The sequence below is a fragment of the Bicyclus anynana genome, chromosome 21 (genome assembly GCF_947172395.1).
Source record: "Bicyclus anynana chromosome 21, ilBicAnyn1.1, whole genome shotgun sequence".
NCBI lineage: Eukaryota > Metazoa > Arthropoda > Insecta > Lepidoptera > Nymphalidae > Bicyclus > Bicyclus anynana.
The window spans coordinates 1,528,134-1,553,225 of record NC_069103.1 but is presented as its reverse complement, the minus strand read 5'-3'; the positions used below and the strand labels follow the sequence as shown (position 1 = coordinate 1,553,225).

Sequence of the window (25,092 nt, the reverse complement as noted above, 5' to 3'; positions counted from 1 at the left end):
TTTCTTGTATTTTTTAAATAGGTAGTTACTAGTTTTTGTCAATCGCAAATTGTCAATAACTAGCTGAGATAGCTAAAAGTTGAATTTAATTTGAAAGTAGTTATTGTCAATTTGCGTAACGTTAGTGATTACGATAATATCAGTTTATCAGCCGGTCCATGATGTTACTGAATTAAATCCACCTCACAAGGCCCTTTTATTTTAAGTGCGAGGCCGTGGGCCCAGGTGCCGCCCACTTCGCCCATGTCTAGATACGCCACTGTGTCATTGTCTACTTCCAGGAATACGGGAATGAGGCGTGATTTTTTTATTTATATGTAGTTAAATAATAGTATTAATGTGAGCAATTTTAATGTAAAAAATCGAATTAAACCCGACATTACTGGCGTCCGATAGAGAATGAAATAATTTTTCCTTGTGCTAAAACCAAAAATGACTAGATGCTAGTGCTGAAAAAGTAGAATCATAAACAATGAGAGAAGTTGTGAACATGACGGCTTGCGTCATGTTGTCAGACATGACACCTGACTTCAAGTTGCATACACAAGAAATCTAATTTGATTTTACAATTTCCTAAATAAATCATACAATAAGACATTTTACAGTCGGCCAGCTAATGAGCTGATCGAACTGAGTACTTACGAGCGATGGATATCAACAGTCGGTCAAATTCACGTGCGGGCTAAGAGAACACCAACAGGGAGTCTCTGGCGGTCTAGATGAATAATAACAGGATATGATAACATGGCTGTGCAATCGGACTCTGGCGGGAAGGACGATGTGAAGACACAGTTCGTGACCCGGGAAGGCACGTACCGGTTGATGACACTGTCGGAGTATTCCAGGCCTAACCGAGTGGGGTACACCAGTGGGTCGGGCTCGACTCATGTGCGCGTGTCACTGGTCTCTCTGCCGCCGGGGCCGGCGGGCGGAGCGCCCGGCTCCGACGGACAGGGCTCCGACGACAGGATCTGCTTCAATCACGGGAAAGAACTCTATGTTTACGTGTATCGTGGAGTCAAGAAGGTATGGTTAAACTTTGTTATGTTCTAATTTTATGGTATGGTTAGTATTCATAGAATACTGTAGATAAATGTATAAGGTTCAATACAGGTCAGTTCTAAACATATCAATCACATCATAACACTGTAAATGTAATAGTTTGTGTAATGTTGTGTATTTGTGTACTGTATGTGTATGTGAAATCAATGTTTTGAATTTATAAATAGTAAATAGTGTTATTGTTTATAAATAGTGTTAAGCATTGTGATAGCCCAGTGGATCTTTGCCTTTAATTCATAGGGCATAGGTTTGAATCTAGTCTGGGGCATGCATCTCCAACCTTTCAGTTATGTGCATTTTAAGAAAATAACTATTCTGTGTCTCAAATGGTGAAGGAAAGACCAGCTAGCCACTGGGCCAGTGCGGTGGACTAGCTTAGCCCCTCTCATCCTGAGAGGTGACCTGTGCTTAACTTTGAGCCAAAAGTGTTGGTTATTAGACATTAAAACTTAGTGGAGAACCAAGTTCAGTAAACTGAAAAGATTTTAAACCATATCTCAATAATCTAAAATGTTTCTGTTTCTTGATGAGATTTTGTGATGAGTGACCTTTTCCTTTTATATTATTATTACATAGTTTTAATTTAGAAAGCCAGTGTTTGTTTTCCAGTAGAAGAGTTATATTTGGAAATTTTTACCATAATATTTATTCTTTCAAATATCATGTATTATGAGACTTAACGTCTATGCCTCAGGTAAACTGACAAAGAGTGCTTAGTCAACTAAGATGACCTGAGCCATCTAAGCAAATTATAAAAAAATCTAGATCTTTATAGTATCTGTATAGTCTGCCTTACTCACAAGGAGGCATGTCTCAAGGTCTATAACTCACCCAGACTTATCATCTGGAAGGATGACCTCACATACAATTGCAGCCCTACTTAATGTGTACTGTTTACCAACAAACAAATTAGAAATGAGGGTATAAATTGCTGGTCATTTACATGTATGCTGGTAGGGGTTGGGTAGGCTTAGAGTAGTGTAGGGTAAAGAAGAAGTGCACATAAGTTAAAGGGAAGTCCGACTGGGTGTGCTAGTCATATTATAATTAACTTCTTAAATTATTATTTTTTTCTTTCTCTTTACTGTTACTTGGGAATTTGTCATTTGACATTGAGCCGTTCGTCTGTTGGTTAGAGACTATGTGTAGAAGGAGTAAGTCCAATAACGGATCTCCTATCTGCTGTATTCTATGCTGTATTCTAGCTATCTTTCTTGGCTAGATTTCAAACATCTGGGCTTTAATCTTGAAAACAGCAGGCTGCCGTCTCCTTCCAGGTTGTTTGCCAAGTCATTGACATGCATTGCTAGTCGCTCCTGATATTTAATACTGTAGCACTTCTTAAATTAAAATAAAGTTAAGTTAATAAAGTTAAGTATTGAATAACATTTTATGAACAAACAATATACAATTTAAAGTTAATAATTTACCTTTTTTTATTTTTTATTTTTAATTTGTTTGTTGGTACACATGAAGTAAAGTAGGTATAGATCTTAGGTCACTAAAACTGTTTTTGTACTATGGCCTTAAATTACTTCTCTAATAGGGCTTCTTAGACTGTGTGTTCAGTGAAACAAATTACACTGTTGCATAAGTGAAACAATTATACCCAATCAGCCAGGTAGTACAGTGACAGTAATCATGTTATATAACTTTCTGCTATACATAATTAAGTAGAAAATGTACTAAAAGGTAATTATTTGCTCATGTTGTGAATTCTCAATACAAGTTTTTAACCACTTAGGATTATAGTAAGAGTGAATAAGAACATAAGATAAGGTTTACTTATCTTTATTTCATATTTATTGCAGGATATTGAAGGTACAACCTTTAAGATAAATATTATCTAATATATATTTTTTGTCACAGGTTTGTAGTAGCGCTCCTTCCAAACTGCTTGACCAACTTAACTTAACTTTTTCATTTAATATTGGATAGGTATAAAGATTGATTGTGAGTTAGTGAGGTAGTACGAAGTAATCACTGAATCTACCAAGCCAATTTTGAAGATTCTCTCACTAATTGAAAGCCACATTATTTGTGAGTGTTAAATGCTATATTTTATCCCTGTTTACCCACAGGAATAGGAACCATGCGAGTAAAACCGCAAGGCGACTGCTAGTCTATGCTAATATTATAAAGAGGAAAGATTTGATTGTTTCTTTGAATTTAATAGACTCTGAAACTACTGAACTGATTTGAAAAATTTGTTCACTGTTGGGAAGCTACACTATCCCCGAGTATCAGACAAATATCTTAGCATTCCATGGATTCACCTTGCGGGTGCCGGGTCCATCGCGTGGTAGAGAGACAAACTCCGAGCAGAGTCCTGAACTTGTGACTACAGGATGTAGGGTTAAGGCTATCTCATATCTTATCCCTGTATTCCTGCGGAATCTGCAACTGCAATTATGCGGGTGAAACCTCATGGCGTCTTCTACTTGACCAATAATTTTGATAGCTAGAACCATAAATGATGAATAAAATTAAATAAATGTTTATGAACTTAAATTTTCATAATAGCTCAGATAACACACTGTCACATATCTGTAACTGGAGAGCACTCAGTGATAAAACTTGCATATTGATTGCTTTGGATGTTTCTAACACATTCAAATGTTTATAAATACAGATGTATTTTATTACAGAACTGCCACAGCATATGATGAGTACGTAGTTATAGAATACTAGTCAGCGCCCCGCGGTTTTACCCACGTCGTTTCTAGTGTTATGAGAATTTTCAAAAAAAAAAGCATGAAAAAGAAGAGAGATCCATAGATTATCCACTGCATAAACACAAATGTTTCCTCTTTACAATATTAGTAGTTATAATATTAGTAATTGAATGTATACTCTATTCTATAGAGACTATAGAGTATACAACAAATGATCTTCCATATGTGCAATTTTCATTGTTTTTATTCAACTTACATTTTTTCTTAAAAAGAATATTTGCCATGTTTTATAAATATGACCAATATTCCCATTTCCCTCCAACTAGTCGGGAATACTGTATTAGGAGTGGGTACAACCATAAACAGGGCGGGGATCAAATCACCACACCTTGGTGATGAGTCCGACCGCACATACCTTTGACCTATTGAGGCTTGCAGTGGCTTTGTGAGTTGAGGCAGGCATATCATATATGCAAAAATGCACTGCCTACTAGACGACTACTAACTAGATTTTCTGCCGAACAAAGGTGAAAGTAGGAGTAAGATGTAACAGTTCTATGTGCTTAGCTTTTACCTTCTTGGTTTCAGGCTGCAGATCTCACAAAGCCAGTGGACAAGAAGATGTACAAAGGCACAAACCCCACGTGCCACGACTTCAACACCGTCACCATCACCCCAGAGAGCGTCTCCCTCATCATAGGGTTCTCGACGGGACAGATACAACTCATAGACCCCATTAAGAAGGAATTAAGTAAATTGTATAATGAAGAGGTGAGTGTAGCCTTATGATTAATTTGAAACAGAAATTTGATCCAAGTTGTAGTTGTTTTATGGTACCTCCCCTGCAAATAAAGTGGGGACGAATTTTTTTATCGTCTATCAATGGTGTGGGGTATTTTTATCGGTATCGGATTAAACTGCTAACTTAATCTACGAGTTCTTAGTTCGAGATTAAGTTAGCAGTTAAAGATTTTTCGCAACAAGTGTAAAGTTTCAAATTATTATCGGTATTTGATCTATTTCGTCGGATCACCCGTAATAAGACATCGCGACGCGGTAAGGCTTACTGTTTGTACACAATGACTTTGAGCTAACTGGATTTAGATCTTGGACGATAATGAGCCAACAATGTAAGATTCTCACGATAGCACCCACGGTCGCTTACGTGGGTATACGACAGTTTTTTTCTTAAAATAAATTATTCTATCTTGTGACCTTGAAAGACTTGTTCTTATTATTGTGACTATGCAGATCAGTCTATCACTTTGATGGTTTTAGACTATACCTACTGTGATAGCGACTGAATAGGTTTCTTCTCCAATACTTATTGCTACTAGATAGGTGAAGCAGTATCGTGTTACTGGGACAATAGGACAAACCACCACCTCCCATGGCCCAACCTGAGTTGGCAGTCATACGGGCCGAATTAGTGGGAGGGCGGTCTCTGTACTTGCTCTTCGCGTGTTCCCGGGTCTTCTTGACTCCCTACAAAGTCTTTACTCTTCGTCCTTGTCCCATAATGTGCTTTCTCCCCCTGTTACTGTGTATATATACTGCGACTAACTAGATTCTTCTCTAAATGTTTTCTGAAACAGACTTCCTTCAGGGACTATGTGCCGTTCATAGGCGCGACGGAATCATAGTACCAATTAACTTGTAAACTAATTGGATGATGGACATAACCGTTAACATCACCCAAAGGTTTCACTAAGAAAAGGTCTGCAGGTAAAAATATGCTGCTGTCCTCAACCTTCCGATGCTAAAAGCAAACGTTCACAACAACCTAACCGCAAACGTCCTTCGCCAACTCCCACCTATCATGTATACCAACTGACTGTGTCACCTCAACCAAGGCGTAGCCAGCTGCAACCAAACTGCCCTTAAGGATCATGCAATGCGCTCTCTGCTATAGACAAATGATATGGAAGGAGGCTTAACAATTTATTAGCTATCAGCTAACAATACCACCTTGGGGTAACTATGTTAGCTGATTAAAAAAGTAAATAATAATTGATAGCGTTATGTTTGTCTGTGGCAGAGACTGATAGACAAGACGCGCGTGACGTGCATCAAGTGGGTGCCGGGCTCCAGCAACCTGTTCCTGAGCGCGCACGCGTCGGGGCAGCTGTACGTGTACAACGAGGAGCTGGGCTGCGGCGCCACCGTGCCGCACTACCAGCTGTTCAAACAGGGCGACGGCTACTCCATCCACACGTGCCGCACCAAGTCCACCAGGAACCCGCTCTACAGGTGAGCGCACACTCCGCTGTAGCCCAGTACTGTGCGCTTTAGTGTAGTTTATCAGAATTTGAATTTGACACGACATCCGATAATTTGCAGGTGGGTGATCGGCGCGGAGGGCAGCTGCATCAACGAGTTCGCGTTCTCGCCGTGCGGCGCCAACCTCGCCGTGGTGTCGCAGGACGGCTTCCTGCGCGTGTTCCACTACGACACCATGGAGCTCATCGGCCGCGCGCGCTCCTACTTCGGCGGCTTCCTCTGCGTGTGCTGGGCGCCCGACGGCAGGTACGTGGTGGTCGGCGGCGAGGACGACCTGGTCACCGTGTGGTCGTTCGGCGAGCGGCGAGTGGTGGCCCGCGGCCAGGGGCACCGCTCCTGGGTCTCCGTCGTGGCGTTCGACCCGTACGTGGTCAGCTTCGCGGAGCCCGAGCACGAGGTGGAGGAGGACAAGAAAAGTGAGAGTGTGCAGTGTTACAGACTAGGCAGTGTTTCGCAGGACACGCAGCTGTGCTTGTGGGACTTGACGGAGGACGTGCTGAGGCCGCCGGTGCGGGCGCGGGCTTCCGCGCATCTCTCGCCCAACAGCCAGAACTTCTCCCCGAACGGCATCCCGGGCGCCAAGTTGCCCGTCAAGTGTACGAAGACGAATAAAATCGGGCACAAACACGCGGAGCTCAGCGGCAACGCGTCGGGCGAGCCGTCCGGAGCGAAGCCGGTCGCGAAGACGAAGTCGAACAACGTGTCCACTTTGAACATAAGCGTGGGGAAAGCGAAGGAGGAGACCTCCGGGTCGTTAGGAGTCAATTTCACGCAGCGCCTCGCCGGGTTTTCGTTCGGGGAGCGGCGGTCGGACCACCGGCGGAATTTTAGCTTGACGAAGCCGGCGGAGAAGTCCACGACGAATACGGTCGCGTTGAGGGGGAAGTCGGTCACGTCGGACAGTTTCGACCCGTTGAAACTGATCGGGACGCCTTCCTGTCCGCGGTTCGACGAGTGTCCGGTGCTAGAGCCGCTGGTGTGCAAGAAGATCGCCCACGAGAGGCTGACGGCGCTGCTGTTCCGTGCGGAGTACTTGATAACAGCGTGCGCGGACGGCTGCGTCAACACGTGGGCGCGCCCCGCGAAGGCGCAAAATGGCGACTCGAGGTCGAGACGCTCGGACAGGATAGACCTCGTCGATTAGGCGCTATCCGGGCCTTGATCCTCTATGACATCGACGGTAATTACATTCGCGTTTATTTAACTTCGACGACATATTATTATATGGAACTAGAATTTATGATTCATAATAATTCTGGTATCATGCTAAGCTTTGATTGTGACAATTTTCATTCTTCTTTCTTGTCTATGGTACTTTGCTATGCGATTAGTCTGACATGCCTAAAATAATGAAAAACACTGTGGCGGTGGTATGTATGAGCACAACAAAACAATTATGCTTGGTTGTGTTCGTAGCTGGTTCTGGTAAAAATGTATTTTCAAGAATTCTGCCAAGCAAGTTTGAGTAAGCCAGTCCGAAATAATTGGTGTTATTTAATCCATTAGCGGCTGATATGATGATGATTTGATGATCCATAAGTTACTGCATTATTAGGTAACATCAGATAAAATCGCAGGCTTATCGTTGTATGTAAGATTTTACAGTAATGAGTTGAATGTCATAGAGAATGAAGTCCCCTGTGCTGTTGTGATAATGCCGAGTGATCTATGTAACCCGTCTAAGTACGTAGTAATGCTTTCGTATTTTGCAGATGAAGACATAAACTCTTAGGTATATGAATTGTCTATCAACAGACAGTCAACTAGACGATTATTTTGCCTGTAAAAGCAAAATCATGGTTTAACTGAAGAAGTAAAACTACATCTGTTTAATACAAAAGTTTACTAATTAGCCTTCGTGTAAACTGATTGTGTTCAAGGTTGCATCCTTGTATTCTACCAATCACAGAGCCCGATTAAAATACTAACTTGTGATTGGTAGAACGCGTACGTCAAAGGGCATTAAAGCTTTTACATACGGTCTACTGTTCGTTATTAAGATTTTTTATGTTAGCTGTCAGACACACATATTATATATCATGCATGCATCATGTTTCAGAAATAGAAACTATTAAGGATTACCTAAATACGTTTCTACATGTTTGAGCTCTATTGAATGACTGGCTGAATTTGTTGTGGGATTCTTCTTTTCAGTCAGATATGCGTTTAAAAACGTCATAGCTTCAATTTTATTTTTTCGATCTTATTACCTCAATTTTAAAATCATGTAAAACATATTGCAAACTGTTTAATTTGCAATCAGTCGTACCTACTGTAGTTATTACTAAACCGTACTAAAAGTTTCAGTGCTCTTTGAATGCAAGCGTGAAGGCAATGGTCGGTCACGAGGGTTAAATTATAATTACTTATAGTAAGGAATATCGACCCACTTGAAGTCATAACTAGGTAAAATAATTACTTTAACGTAATATCACGTTTATGTACAGCGTGTTTTAATAACTTTATTATTGTTTTTGTTAATAAAATACATACTATGTGAATATTGTAGTCCGACTTTCTGTGAATACGCCGAGAACACTTTTTTAATATAACCAGGTGTCATTTTGCTAAAACTGATGATGCAATAAACAAGAAAGGAGACGGCCCATTTCTGTTCTTTTTTGCCTCATAGCGGCAGAAGAAAAAAGATTTTCCTATATGTAAAATAAACAACAAGGGTTGGGACAAAAATATCTATTCTTTAATCTGTGCTGAAAATACAAATATTTTAAGTTTTTCGGTACGTTTAGAAGCGCCCTTCAGCCATCGAGAAAGGTGAAAATGTATTTAATATCATTTCAGACAAGTGATGTCACTTTCGAAATACCGTTTTTTTTTAAACTGCCAGTCCACTTAAGCGAAGCGAGCCAGTGGAGCTGAGAAACGGAGAAATATTAACCAATAGGATTGTACAAAATCTCCGCTATTTTTAAGTGGACAGGGACTTGCGAGCTAGTTTAAAAATTCATATGAAACCCGTAAGCGAAGCGGGGAAACGGAGCGGGGTTAAATAAAAAAGATGGTCCATTTTAGGTCCACTCTTGTACCCCGTATCATTAAAATTTTAAAAATACTAATATTTTATTAAAATTTATTAAAGTGAATAAATGTAACTAAATTAAATTGAGTGGCGCACCTTAAAGCAACTATGTTATGACAATTGACAGCAAACGTCAAATCGATTACTGCATTGAAAACGTCATCAATCCGCCATTATTACCCTTATTAGTGTTGCATTTCTTGGGAGATATTGAGTATTATTTCGAAAGAATTAAAGTAAATTCGTAAATTTGTTTAATCAAAAATAGTTAAAAAAAAAATATTTCCGCTAGTGACTGGACCTGGGCTCGATACAATTTTGGACCATCTCCTCTAGTCCGTTTCTCTGCTACGCACCCTCGCTCCACTTTGGTGGACAGGCAGCCTTAAACCCCAATTTTGTTCAAAGTAAAGTGAACTTTACCTTATTGTGATAAGATCTACTTTAATGTTAAGAAAATTGAGGTTAAAATCTAATAAATATGGCTGTTAGAGATTAAACGGTTTGATTGGTTGATTAAAAACATGTTTTATATTTTTTTTCACTTAATACAAGGCAAGTCTTACGCCCTATACAATTTTGGGTTGTCTCCTTTTTTGATATTGTTTGTTTTATAAGCACATTAACACATATTTTGTTTTGATTACCAAGTTATTGCTTTCATCAGTCAGTTGAGCAAAGACAGTTTTAATGAAGGAGAAATGGAAGGTATAAATGTAGCGAAAAATTCCTGCTTTTTTGATTCAATGTGTTAATTTGGGGTGATAACGAAGAGATATTCCGAATGTAGTATCCGTTATTAAGTAATATTTTTTTATTTTGCATGAAAATATTTTTTGCACACGACAAACAGACGTGTAACATATTTATAGTGTTTACATTAAAAAAAGATTATTGTACTTTGTACATTTTTCTTAGTGTTGTGTATAAAACTCTATTTTATACGATTGGCCTCAAGTTAGTTGAATACAGCCTAAAATATATATAAATTGAAATTTTCTAGGTTGATTATGTGAATTGTAAATTTTTTGAATGTGGCGTTTCGAGTGGCAATTAAAAATAAATTCAGAAAAACTTTTTTTTTATTGAGGAGAGAGAAAACTCTCTTTCATTACGATAAGACTTGGCACACATTATGTTTACAGGCATGCCAACAGGTGTCGACTAATTGTTTCAATATTAGATGCAGTCTCAGATCAATTACCTTCTATTGGACTTGTTCATTATCATTGTCATCTGTGTCCTTACATTACACACAACTATACATTTTAAATCGTTATACAATAAAACATCGATTCTATAGACGCAGTTTGTTTGCGTTAGATCATGATCATATAGTATTGACAGAGGGGTAACCTCTAGGCAGGTCCTATAGAAGATAATTGTTCTGAGGATGCAGTGCTTAAAGTCACAATTCATACACATATTTGTATTTTTTGTATTGACTTACCGCGTATTGCTGTGCGAATTTTTCGCTAATTTGTTCCTAAACTATACAGTACTGCGCAATTTCATTCTCGTACCAATGGTAACTACAGATAAGGGGGTTTGTGAAAATGTTACGTGTGTCTTTTTAAAGAGTTGTGAGGTTTTATGTAATACTATTACTATTCCATTTAGGCTGATTGGATTGTGCGCTGAGGCTTTGCTGTCCTTCTGAGGTTTCTTAAAAAATATCATAGAAGTCTTATAATGTCAACATGGTGATAAGTTTTGATCGTAGCTAAATAAATGTTCCTTGAACGCTATACCCCAGGATCCGGGAAGCATTTTTATGATTATTGATTACAATGAAGCTAATTTTCCGTGAGTAGCTTCATGAAGGTACCTTTAACTTTTTAAATTATGAAAATTGACGATTCTGGTAGCTGGTGTCGATTCTGGTGGTTCCTAACAATTTGGATGACCTATTTATTGATACAAGTTAAAAGAAGGGGAGGTCATCAGAAATTGTTACTATACAACTGACTAAAATATTAAGTTGATCATATCATGAAGATGAAATCCCGGATCCTGGACATTTATTCAGTTTTGGTTTATCTGAGTTTTATTAGACAATTTCGTCGGTTTATTATGTCCATTTTAGATTATATTAAAAAGTCGTATGCCTTTTGGTTTTATGATATATCAGAGATAGAGCTCGTCTTATTGAGGCGCCACATCCACGAGAAACTTATTAGGACAGTTTCAATTTTAAATATTCGACTTGACTACGCAATGATTCTAATATCTTGTTTTGTAATACAGATGCAAGTTCAAATAATAGTAGAGTTAGAGCAGACAAATTAAAAATAATAAGTATCCTTTAATACTCTGCTTTTAAGCTCCTGCAAAAATAACCTAAATATAATAAATATCAAAACAGCAACAAAACAATGTCAATCCACAATTTGCTTACGATTACTCTAAAATCCTAATGCAAAAGTAACTTGAACTTATCTTGTAAGAAAAATAAATATGATTTGATATTTCCTCCTCCTCCAATTGAAAAAGATGAACGAAATACAATGATAATTTTATACAATAGATCGGTTACGTTAATATTGTTTAGTCTTACTATATACTACGAGTGTATAAGATGAGACTGTACTATAGTCAAAAAATTTTCATGGGTGTAGATGGGTGAGCTCTGATTTGGCTGACTGACTTGATCTTTAAGATGCATATAGATAATCTAATAGTAAGTAAGTTAGAACTAATCTCAATTCAACAGATTAATAATATGGTATTATTTCCACTTTCTTTAATTTTTTATGGAGTCGCATACTAATCGTCAAATATAAAAAAATTGGTAAGGCGGTAAAGACTTACCAATTTTTTTATTCTTTTTTTTTTCTTTAGTAGAATTTAGCTATCTAAGTTAGAACAATTGTCTTATAAATAAATGTTAGGGACTTATTTATTTCACCCAAGAAATTAAAACTTCATTCAAAAACAGTAATTTTGTTTGGAGAAATTAACCAAGAACCTTTTTTTATTTGGTCTTAGACAAAAAGTAACGACACTAAAAGTATCTAAGGTCTTACTCAAAGACCTTAGATACTTTTACTGTGAGGGATCAGCTATATTACGACTGCATCGCTGCATTGTTGCATTTATATTATTATCAGGGATTTTTCAGGGATAAAAATGAAAGTCCCATTGAAATTGGTACAGCTGTTCCAGAGATTACAAACAGACAGATAATATTTTAAAAAGTTTATTGGTGTTTTAGTATCGTGCCTAAATAAATTACTCGAGAAAACAGTTTTATTTAAATCAGATACTTTTATTTACATGTACTGCATTATGTGACTATGCACCAATAAATAGATAATTATGGTGTCTTTTCTGTGAAATGACTTTTTTGTCGGTTTGTCCAGAAAACCAGCGAAGTCTCAGTTTTTGTGGTTAAAAGAGAATGTTTGGATTTATAATATATCGATAGTCTTGAGATTGTACTGTAAATGTATAGACAAGTGTATATTGTAACTTGTAAGTGCGTTCCGGCTCACATGTAAATATAGATGTAGGAGTAACCGTGATCATAGATCGCAAACCTTTTAGGTCACTTCACTTTTATTTGAAATCTCTCTTATGAAATTGTTTAGTCCTTTTATATGTTTAACATTTGCAATTGCAAAGCGTATATACTTAATACTGTTGAGTGTGTATTCCGTATATTTTTTTTTAGATAAATGTACTCAGTTTCATATTGAATCAGCGCCGATTCTACTCACGGATTGTTTGGTTTTCTTTCTATTTATGTCTACTTTTTTATGTACATTAAAGTATGAAATTTAAGCATCTATTCGAAGTTATAAACAAACTGAAATTCTTAATTATGCTTATAAGTATCAATACAAAAATAATTTGAGCCGGAAATTTGCATTACAACTGCCGGGTCATAATCTACGACTAGATGGCGCTGATTCAAATCTATAAAAAAACAAGTTCACTCTTAAGCGATCGAATAGGTACAACTTTTCAGTGTGATAAAGTTTGTCCAGATTAAAAAAGACGTATGTATCCTTAATACTTAATTAAACAACTGAGTATAATTTATTGTATGAAATAGTTTAAGTGACGTAAAGACAAAAATCAACCACCTTTTTCGGTGTCGAAATCTTTATTTATTTTAAAATTAATTCTTGTTCGATTTGAAAAGTTGTTGAATCGAGCTCGTCTGTGAGACTTTGTTGTTGTCGATTTTTGTATACACTTAATTGTTGATTTATCGTGTCAGATATATTTTACACTATACATGAAGTTCTTCATGGCTTACAGATTTAAAAATGTCCGTATAAAGTGCTTCAGGGAAGGAAGATAAACTTCTTCCTTTTATGCTTACTTCATGAAATACAGTGTTTGTATGTTTACTTCATGAAATTTCAATGTTTCAAGGCCAGATTACGTCAGCTATGTCTACTTTAGGAAGTCTGTTTCGCTTTGGGTGTATTGGTCAAATGTACAGACAAGCGTCTGACAGTCCATAATCGACAGTTGGTGTGTAAAACTAAGGGAGTCTTTAACGAAATGAACCTTTAGTTTATACACAAACGCGTCTATGGTCTGTCATGATACCACTAAAGTCAAAGACAAACAGTGTCCCCGGTATTGTGTACAGTTCACTATTGTCAAATATCACATGTAGATTATGCAGTTTTGTGTAACTTTTCTTGTTGTCAAATATTCCATACAAAGCATAATTATTATAATTGCACTGTGTATATAGTACCTACGGAGGTAACACAACGACACGGCTTATCGACTATTTCAAATTCTACACAAGATGTGGGAAATGAAAATTTTGATGATATCATGCCTTGGAACATTGCATTAATCCACATTTCCGTTTAGGCCCGGTTGGTGTAATTCTCATTTCGTAATATTGCCTTAATTCGCAGTTGATTCTATTCTCATAAAATTAATAAAGAATAAAATGTTGGCTACATCTGAAATCCATTTATTAAACAGTTTTATGTCTAGTTATGGTATTATGATAAAATATTAATTTTAAAAAAATAAAAAAGGAAAGAAAAATTACATTAGAAAAAAAACCTATTAAAAGTAAATCCATTTCACGTAATTAAAATTAATTGAAAAATTTGTGAATTTGATGTTATAGTCAGATGAAATGATAATTAGACCAATCGGGATTAAACTGTTCTGTCATGCCATCAATTTAATGGTTTTAGTTAAATATGTTTATACCTAGTAATATCCACATTGCATTTCAACATATTTCCTACTGTGTAGAAATTATGAGTATCATTTATTTTTATCCTTTATTTATATAACATGTATAGTTGTTAGTGTGTAATTAATTCAATCTTGATATCATGCAGTGCCACAGTTTAGAGATCTTACATTTCAGAAAATGTACTGACTTTTTATAGCTTTTCTATATTAATAACGAGATTGAACTTACCTTGATATCCTCAAGATTATTATTTTTTTTTTAATTTTCATCGTAATCGTAAAATGGAGGTCTATGTTGTCTATCTACTGACAATTGTATTCAATCAAAGAGTTGCAAAGTCTGCTTACGTATATGCACCACAATACGCCTTACTGTATAAGATTTTTTAATTTTCATGCAAAAGATGCAAAATATAACATAATATTCGGTGGTAAATATATAAAATCAGTTCTGTAGATAAATATAGCTGCCGCTATGTTTTCATGGCAGTCAGCGTGTGATTGTATCCGAACTGTAAGATATTTAAACTGTGGCCACATTATTGTTTGTATAAATATGTTTATTGTTGGTAAATAAATGTTAGTTCCACACGAAGTTACTAGATGTCGCGCGGGCGGCGCTATAAGCAACTGATTATGTAATATTAATTTATTGAAGTTTGTTCAAAAACTAGTGAGACACGAATTATGAGCCTATCAAGTTTATGAAATAAATAGACGATTCTCTTTATAAAATTTTTGTGGTTTTATTTCCCAGTGACACGTTTATTAACAACTCATATTCGGTTCACTATTGAGCACGAGTCTTCTCTCAGAATTTCAGGTTAATAGTCCACCACGCTGGCCCAATGCGGATTGGCAATTTCACATACGTAGAGAATTAAGAAAATTCTCAGGTATTAAGAAAATTCTCTGTTCATGTTCTAAAGAAATATCCAAAATTTACCAATTGGAATCTATGCAGAAGCATATACCGTTTTTCAGCTGAGAAGTGTTAAATATTTGCTCAGAACAATTTAATAAGGAGGAGGCTCACAAGCATGTTGAAGGCGGTTCTCTCCTCGCTTCAACATGCTTGTGAGCCATGACCAATGATGTTAAATACTGTCATTTATTATCATGGCCAATGATAACTGACAGTATAAAATTATCATTGGCTATGACCTAATAAATGTCAAGACGACGAAATACACTGAATGTAAGATAGACATAGACAAGTAGACAAGCCGATGAACTTTTTTTATTGTTGTATTAAGAGATTAAGAGTGGGTACGACAACAGACCAACGGGGCGGGGATCGAACCACCAACCTTCGGTGATGAGTCCGGCCGCTCTTACCGTTGAGCATAAACTAACTGAAATGAAACAAAATATTATCTATCATAACTATTTTTATAAAGCATTGGCCTAAGTACCTTAGAGATGATGATGTCACAGACAAGGCGATCAACTGAAATAAAAGACTCCACCAACAGTCTCTTTAAAAAGATCATAGACAAGTAGACAAGACGATGAGGTGAAATAAAAGTCAATATCTATCTAGCATACGTTTATTATAATATTTAAAGCTTGGCTAAGTACTAAAAGCCGGGGTCCCAAGCGGTGGCATCAGTGACGTCGACCATCTTGTAACACAGCATCGAGTCTCTGAATAAGTTTTAAGATGCCATAGACAAGGCGATCAACTGAAATAAAAGACTCCACCAACAGTCTCTTTAAAAAGATCATAGACAAGTAGACAAGACGATGAGGTGAAATAAAAGTCAATATCTATCTAGCATACGTTTATTATAATATTTAAAGCTTGGCTAAGTACTAAAAGCCGGGGTCCCAAGCGGTGGCATCAGTGACGTCGACCATCTTGTAACACACCACGGTGTCCCCGGGCCGCACCTCGAACGCTGCGTCGTCGAACCTCAGGCCGCACTCCATGTCGCATTTTATCGTGTTCACTTCATCCTTGAGGTGTTTCATTGACGCCAGCTTACCTGGGGAATAAGTTTCATTCGATTTTATAGTTGATTATTCAGTTTGCTTTCCCGTTTTGAAAACGCGTCATGGGTTTTAACTCCATATACTGTCTACTGTATGACTTGGCCCTGTATTGGGTAACATAACAGCCCATCAGGCATAATATGTTTTTTTTTCTACTCTACGAGTGAGTCTACGATGGAAGCGGACCAACTTGTTAGGAGGAAGATGAAAATCCACACCCCTTTCGGTTTCTACACGGCATCGTACCGGAACGCTAAATCGCTTGGCGGTACGTCTTTGCCGGTAGGGTGGTAACTAGCCACGGCCGAAGCCTCCCACCAGCCAGACCGGGACAAATTAAGAAAATCTCAATCTGCCCAGCCGGGGATCGAACCCAGGACCTCCGTTTTGTAAATCCACCGCGCATACCACTGCGCCACGGAGGCCGTCATGATTACTCAGACCAATTGTAGAAGGACCAGCCATCATCATCATTATGTCAGCCGATGGACGTCCACTGCAGGACATAGACCTTTTGTAGCGACTTCCAAACATCACGATCCAAAGCCACTTGCATCCAGAGGATCCCTACGACTCGTTTGATGTCACTATTCCACCTGGTAAATATATATAATGTAAATATCCATAATATTATATATCCATAATATTATTAAAATAACTAATATTAAAATTAATAAAATAACTAATAGCTATTCCTTAGTTGTCAAAAACAATTGGACCTATTTGAATATTTTTCATTTTGTTTTTTCTTATATATTGGCCTGCTAAATTGTTTTGATAAGTTTACAGAATAAGTTAGTCCATATTAAAAAATACATACCCTCATAAACAACCTCCTGTCCGCGTATGACTTTATAAAGCGCGTTTCTCGCTAAAGAACCTTTGACGCAGCGGCACCCCGCCACCGGAACCTTCTTCCTACCCTCCGACACTTGGAATTGCTGAAGAACATTCGCCTCACCTTGAAAAACAAATCAATTGATCATTACCAACCCATATCCGCACACGGGCACGGGTCTCCTCTCAGAACGAGAGGGGTTAGGCCAATAGTCCACCACGCTGGACCAATGCGGACTGGCAAACTTCACACACGTAGGGTGTAAGGGCCAGGCTTAATAAAAACACAGATATTTCTTTGTAAAACTGCTTATATCGGAAACGTATATGGTGACGCTTAGGCACTTGGCGTAAAAGTCGTTGATTTTATTTAAAAAGCTGTCAAAGTCACATTATCTATGACACCACAGACGTTCCGTTTTCGGCCCTGCACAGATTACATAATTAAAGGCGTTTGCGTCGCTAACATAGGGAAATAAGAAAATTCTCAGGTATGCGTTTCTTCACGATGTTTTTCTTTCATATCTGCAAAAAGGCACATTACTGAAAAGTTGGAAAGGTCCACGTCCTGGACTGAATTTTTCCAACGCCTTCTGAATCGAAGGCAAAGGTGATATCCACCGGGCTATCACGGTTCTTGTTAGATTTAAAAATCCGGATCGAAGGACCAATACAAGTATAGGTAGTGTATAAGTTACGAATTTTCAATTCCGATTTCCAACTTCCCCTGACAATCTTTAAATCAAAGAAAAATACTCGTTCACCAACGTTTCACCGAATCGTTAAGGGCTTCATAAGAAGGGTGGAAGTCACTTAGCAGGCGATAGTGAAAGTAGCAACGACTATCTATAAGAGATCTTCGGTCTTCTTTCTCTTAAGGTAATTCCTGAGATATTTTCCAAGTTATTTCTCAAGGTATAACTATAGAGGTGTAGAGATAGCTATGAAAATGATGTTGGTGCTCACCGATAAGTTCCTCTTCTTGTCGCGAGGGTATCCTGGCGCTGAGCTCCTGCTTGATGTCGTCCACCAGCTTGTAGATGACGTTGTGCCTCTTGATGGGGATGTCCGCCTTCCTCGCGTCCACGGCCAGCGCGGGCGGCACCTCCACGTTGAAGGCGTATATCACTGCGTTGAATGCTTGCGCTATCTGTAGACAGTGGAAGACATACCCAGACTCTCAGACCAAATACACATGGACTTGTATCGCACCCAAATTTCAGCCAACCATAAATTTTTGGAGGGGACGAGGTAAACTCACAAATCTAATTGAAATAAGTGAATTTTGGCTTTAACTTTAATTTCTAAGGCTAAGGTAAAAATTTCTTGCCGGGGTGCCGTCAAAGCACATGTATTTACCTCTATATCGCTGGGCGTGACTTGTCCGACGCCGAAGTGCACGAGCTCCAACTTGACTCGCTCGTGCTCGTCGTACGTCTCCAAGATGTCGAGGATGGCCTCCACGGAACCGTCCACGTCACCTGGTCACAGACAATCAACAGTGATATGAATAATGGAAAACACAACATTTTTCAAGTAAAGTGCTAATTACGATTGTGCGCCAGCTGCTGGCGGTGCTGATGATGACGACTGACCTTTGACCAGCACGCTGAGCGTGGGGTGCGTGTCCTGTTGGATCATCTTCTGGCGCGGGCCGCTGGGCTTGATGCGGTAGCGGCCCAGCGCGCGCTTGTGCGCCAGCTGCTGGCGGTAGTGCGCGCGGTGCTCGCTCTCCTTGCTGGCGATGACCTCCCAGTCGGCCGCCTGCTTCTCCTTCATGCGCTGGTTGTGGCGCCAGCGCATCACTTCGTTGGCGCGTTTCTGTTCACATAGCGGGGACCACACAAACTCGTTTATTTCAACAAGGCTTAGTTTACAAACTCTTTTGTTTGACTCTAATACCAATTCGGTAAGGAGATTCTACTTTTCGTTACGCGTGTGATAAATATATGATTATGCTGTGCATGTGTTTGTTTAGGAATTTGGATACGCTCACAGGTACAACAGTTTTTGAACTAATAACGACAGACATGACACAAGCTATCCATTTATTTCTTACCTATATCTTTAGAAAATAGCGTAAAAGTCTTATAACTAAATATATGTCAGAGAAAAAGATTTAGATTAGAGAATAAAAAGAAAGATAAGCAATTATACATCTTTGGCATCTAAAGCAAGGTATATATGATTTGTCTGACAAGTCTCTCACCTCAGAGTCTACCTCCAGCACGTGGTCGCCAGCGGAGGGCATCTCCCGCCAGCCGAGCACCGACACGGGCGTGGATGGCGGCGCCTCCTGCACCGACGCGCCCTCTGCCGTGTTCAGCACTCTCACCTGAAATATCGGATGAAGCCTATGTATCTTTTCATGAAAGAAGTCCCAAGAAGTTCACACGCAGCGCTTATGTCTTAATAGCACTTTCAGTTCAGGTTTTAGCTGCGGTACTTCTTTCATGAAAAGGACTCTAGCTTATGTGGCATCAATTAAGTGTCCTAGGGGATCTTTTGAACTATGAAATATTGAGTTCTAACTTTTAAGACATCCTCAGTAGCAAGTTAAAGTTGGGATGTTGGTGGTGTGGTCTTCTCTGTGCTTTAGAGAAAATTTAAGCTATTGGTGTGACAAATATATCTACAGGTCTATTCACTGATTTGCTCTTTATTAATAACCTATTATAAACATCAAATCAACTGAGATATATCATCTGCCTACTGTATGATGTCCACGAAGGATTGTCAGTAGACACCAGATGACATTTGTTACATAGAATCTCAATTTTATATATGTCAACTAGCAATACGTCATGTTAGTGAATTAGTCTATTGAAAGTGAAAGTCTGAAGTGTTAACATTATTACGCTCCGCCGATTAAGTTGCATTGGAGCAGTGTTTAACTTGGAAATTTTTGGCAAATCGACAATGCCATAAAAAGGAAGGCCTAACCACTAAAATATGCTGATAATGATGATGACAACGAACTGACCTTGGCCCAACCGGTGCCCGCGACAATGATGCAGCCCTTCCGTAAAGTGCCACGCTGTACCAACACTGTGGCTTGCTTCCTGCCAAAAATGAAGAACTTTGTCCAAATGATGTACGTGACCTTGTGACAACTATATCAAATTCAAAACATGGGTTACGAGTTCCACATTTCCTCCAGAGGATGTGAATGATTTTCCTAGCGAGAAAAAATAAAAAAAATAATGAAAAAAACTATGTATCAAGAGATGTTTCTCTCCGATTAACTAAGGGTGAGGCCAAACGAGCGTAATTTTGTGAGAAGTAAGTCGTGTAATTTCGGTTTCAGAAATTCGCGTGTAAGTCGGAAGACAACTCATTTTGCGACGCCGTGTGGCAGGAACTGGACTTTTGTATGAAACCGAATGCAGCTGAAATTACTGAATAAGCGACTGACAACTCCCTAATTTATTAGTGCACAGAAATTTCTTTGGCTGTAAGGTGAAGGGGATGTAGATGTTTGTTCTTTGAAGGTACAAACCAGTAATACTCAATCCATTCTGGGAAACAACAGACTTAGAACATTTGTGTGTATAAACTTAACTTCAGTTTTACACACCAAGAAGCTGCCTGTCTACTGCCTACTTCAAACGCTTATACATGTTACTCAAAGACGAACAAACTTTTAAATAATGATAGGCAACTATACAAGTATACATAAACAATGTTCCGTTGTTACTACATACATCAATACATCAATGTTATTTCTTCCACATTTTAGGAATAATCACATTCATTGAAAGGAAAACTGGAGGTGTTTATATGAAACTATAAGCTAAAAGTAGTAACTCAAAAATTGGATTTAAATCTATAAAATCTTACTCGACCTACCCAGTTTTAGGATCAACCAAGGCTTCTATAACCACACCCTCGACGTAACCCCCCGGGTCCGCCTTCAGGTCCATGAGTTGTGCCTGCAGGGTGAGGGCTTCCACCAACGTCTCCAAGTGCAACTTCTTGAGCGCCGACACAGCTATAGCCTGTATGTCACCCCCCAAAGCCTCGCACACTATACCGTGTTTGGCTAACGAACGCATTGTCTTTTCCTGTAAACATATATCACCAGCCTAATGCATATAATAACAATTTTTAAGCAAAAAATATTTATGTAAAATAGAAATTCAATAGGTTTAATTTATACCTTAAATATATACATAAATGCTATTTAAATATAAATAAATAAAATGGAGGCATACCTACAATGTTCACACCTGGCTTGTCGATTTTGTTGATCGCCACCAATATAGGAACTGGAAATGAAAATTAATAATATTTTAACTGTTTCAATGTCAATGTAATTTAATTATAACCAATTAAAGAATTTAAAAATTAGTTGTTACCGGCAAGGTGGAAAGAAAAAGGTCGCGAGGGCGCAGCCCGATGCGTTGGTCTGACCAGATCCGCACTACACTTGATTCTACTGTCTACGATGCTCTACGAATAGCCAGAGATAAGTTGGTATAAGATCTCAAGGACTAAGCTCAGAGTTGGAGGTGGTCATAACACAACCCTCAAATATGGGGTTTTACTAATTAAACATTTAGGGATCGTTTGATCGTGTCTAGTAGACACGCTAGGCCTATTTGACGCGATCAAACGATCGCCGCAAGTTAGGTTTAACTACAGACCACTTTTTTCATCCCGGCGCATTAAACATCTCTCTATTTCGTCGCGATTTTGTTCTCTAAGTTTGCGGGAACATTACCCCCTCAACCAGTGTCGTGCTCTGTGGGTCTAACAGGCGACCAACGACATATGCACCAGCACGAGGGTCTGCTCCATGACGCCGTCGTCGGCCACCACCACCAGCACCACGATGTCTGTATCGTCTCCTGTGTGACACAACTCACCGTCCGCCTCCCTGGCCATGCGGATGGACTCGACGGTCTGCTCCATGACGCCGTCGTCGGCCGCCACCACCAGCACCACGATGTCGGTGGCGCGCGCTCCCCGCGAGCGCATGGCAGTGAACGCCGCGTGTCCAGGCGTGTCTAGGAACGTCACCTTCTCTCCGGTTGGTAGTTTCACTAAAGAACACAAGTTTTCAAGGCTAATTTTGGACCCAGGTTACATGTAGAGTGAAAGGCATGAGCCATTAACATAACTAGTTTTTTTTTTGTTGTACCTACCTTCAAAAGCGCCAATGTGTTGAGTGATGCCACCAAACTCAGTGTCGACGACTGCGGTGTCCCTGAGCGCGTCCAGCAGGGTGGTCTTCCCGTGGTCCACGTGGCCCATCACGCACACGACCGGCGGCCGCGGACGCAGCGACTCGGGCGGCGCGGGGGGAGACGGCACCGCGTCTTTGTTCTACATCAAATTCAAATGCCTCATTTATAAACTGCTTCATTGGTCCTGTGGTTCGGCTACAAACAATGGTTTTAATTCTCGGCCACCAAAATATGTTATTGGGATTTTTCTTACAAGAAAAATCTTAAAAGCAGCCTAAAAGTTGGTGGTGTTAGTACACCCCTGTGCCTCGGACAAGCATCACTCCTGCACCTGATCTCTCACCAGTTGTGTCAGTCTGCCATCCCATCAGACTATAAGTGAAGTAATAGAGTGCACCTGTACTTACTCATACACTTGTGCACTTTAATATCTCCTGCATAAATTTAAACATGAGATTCAGGGTACATGAGTTTGCTTCAGATTAATGGATTTCGGCTCTTCGTCAGCTGAACCTGCCTTCCGAACTGATGGTAGAATCTTTTAATAGTCAAACTTAATGTTTCAAAAGTGTTTGTAAACTAAGCATAATTGAAATGAATAAATTTTAATATAGATTTTTTAAAATGTAGTAGTTCATGAGTTCACACACAATTAATAATGTATTTCTACTAGCAGAAGATAAAAATCAGAAGTGGGATCAAACACATACCTCCTCTTGCTTTTCTTCAACATCCGGTCTCGCAACAATTTTAAATCTGCAGCCTGATATTTTAACAATATCTCTTATTATCTGTGGATTATGTATGATTGTATCTTTTTTATAATTCACATCAGAGTTTTTGTCTGCAAACTCTAATGCATTGAACACGTGATCTGAAATAAATTACTATTAATAGAACTTGGTAACAAAGTTGGAAATATTAGTAAATTTGTTGTTATTACTGTGGGATAATGGCTTTAAGATGCAGCGTATTTATGAAACTTTTAATTTTCACACTCAATCAGTCATATCCACCATCTTTAATCATATCAATTGTAGGAAAAGCATCAATAGCTCAACGGTTAGTTTTTTTTTAACTTGAAAACATAGTTGAAAAAATTTGATTGACTAAAATGATCAAACTTACCCACATCTTTGTTCAGAACATCAGCTATTTCCTGCACTGTCATATTCCGCCATATCCCTACAACCTCAGAGCCTGCCTTGGGTGAATATCTTATCACTCTTCTGCCTTGATTCTCTATGGCCTGTAAAGAGAATATTTTGAATTTTTTAGCTTTATACTGTTTTATCCTATACAATTTTATAAAAAATTTTCAATAAGTATTATGTATACTTATTGAAATTTTTTTATAAACATAATCAATACATAATACATATATAAAATTTAACCTCTGTCTGTGATTTTAAGATAAATGTGTTTTCTCAAGTGTTTATAGTATACCAAAACACAAACAAGCTGAGCTAATCTTTGGTATGGCTTGAAATTGAATGAGATTTTCACTGGATGGTAGTCCTCAAATAACCTTCCGTTGTGACTGATGTAGACTACTTTTTTCAAAAAAAAATTCATGGCTCTCATAAGATTTCTGTAATGTGCATAAAGTTGCAGGCATCTGCTATTCTATATAAATAAAAATGGATCTTCAACATGTACCCTACCCAACAAGCTTCACTCTGACTTATGTGCTAGTATAAAATAAAATAAAACAAACCCTTTCTTCAACAGATTTTCTTTTTTTATAACAAACACTGGAGATAGAAATGCATCTTTTCCACTTCTTGAAGTCATAACAAAATGTGGTGCTTTCTGACAATTGGGAAATGCATTCATTTCTAATGTGTTTCAATGGTAACCTGTAATTATAACAGTTCATTTATAAATCTTTGATTTTCTTATTTAGTAATTAGTACAGACAAATCCAGTTACACTAATTAAGTAGATATATACATAATGATAAAAATTACAGTAAAAAAAACTAGGGAGACTACTAAATAAAGAAAAAAATAGGGAGTTGATCGGAAGAAATTTTTTGATTGGCTGCAAACAAAATTCACAATTTGGTGACCTATTTGGGGAACCAGAGGGTATTTGCAATTATGGAATTATTTTTGTAGTATTTTTTTTTTCATTTTATTACTTTAGGCACTTAAAAATTTCTACCTAATAATTATTGTAGATTAAAAATACCTAAGCTTAATTTTAAACAAGTAAGTTAATTATGGAAAAGGTATCAAGATGAGAAACTATTGGAAACGAGAGATGACGTTCTCTATCTATATGTTGTGTTATCATCCTGGGGGATAACTAGCGGAATATTTATCTTGTTATTAAATCGGAATAGATAGATCAAAGTTTTTATGGTTAGGTTAGGTTTTTTTGTTATAAATTGTAGATGTAGAATGTATGTAGTGAATAAAAACCCAAACCCATCTAAAGTTATTGAACGTAAATATTCTTTTAACTTACCTTTTAAACAATAAACTTCTATACATTTTTATATCATTCCAGTATTCAATGATTTCAGCTATTCCTTCATTTGATACATGTATATTAGTTGAACTTATTTGCGGAGCCAAACAAAGTAGTCCGTATTTATTATATTATTCATAATAATTTCATTTAAAAATTGACGTAACTATAAATTAAATAAATGTTCTAAAATAAGTTCTAACCTCAATCATAAATCATAACATTTTTTGACAATTTGATTTGACATTTTATTTACCTATTTTTTCGGACAGTTGAATGAAGGAAACTGTGGTGAGTGGTGACATTGACAGTTATTACGCTGTCGTTTGATGTAATCTTAGTCTATAATCTTTGATCG

General features: G+C 38.0%; 2 protein-coding genes across 2 annotated transcripts; one reads left to right on the top strand and one right to left on the bottom strand.

Annotated features, from left to right (window-relative positions):
- The first annotated feature begins 497 nt into the window (after positions 1–497).
- LOC112044644 (WD repeat-containing protein 20) lies at positions 498–14,973 on the top strand. Its single transcript, XM_024080545.2, has 4 exons — positions 498–1,026; positions 4,326–4,508; positions 5,776–5,987; positions 6,078–14,973. The coding sequence occupies exons 1-4, from the start codon at positions 745–747 to the stop codon at positions 7,159–7,161; spliced, it is 1,761 nt and encodes a 586-aa protein (XP_023936313.1). The 5' UTR covers positions 498–744; the 3' UTR covers positions 7,162–14,973.
- Positions 14,974–16,007: 1,034 nt separating this feature from the next.
- LOC112044645 (translation initiation factor IF-2, mitochondrial) lies at positions 16,008–24,985 on the bottom strand. Its single transcript, XM_024080546.2, has 15 exons — positions 24,732–24,985; positions 23,977–24,118; positions 23,388–23,508; positions 22,970–23,133; positions 22,218–22,398; positions 21,939–22,115; positions 21,289–21,338; positions 20,920–21,134; positions 20,054–20,132; positions 19,280–19,405; positions 18,666–18,891; positions 18,430–18,551; positions 18,037–18,220; positions 17,054–17,194; positions 16,008–16,226 (listed from the first exon to the last, which is right to left on the bottom strand). The coding sequence occupies exons 1-15, from the start codon at positions 24,755–24,757 to the stop codon at positions 16,054–16,056; spliced, it is 2,127 nt and encodes a 708-aa protein (XP_023936314.1). The 5' UTR covers positions 24,758–24,985; the 3' UTR covers positions 16,008–16,053.
- Between the last annotated feature and the right edge of the window lie 107 nt (positions 24,986–25,092).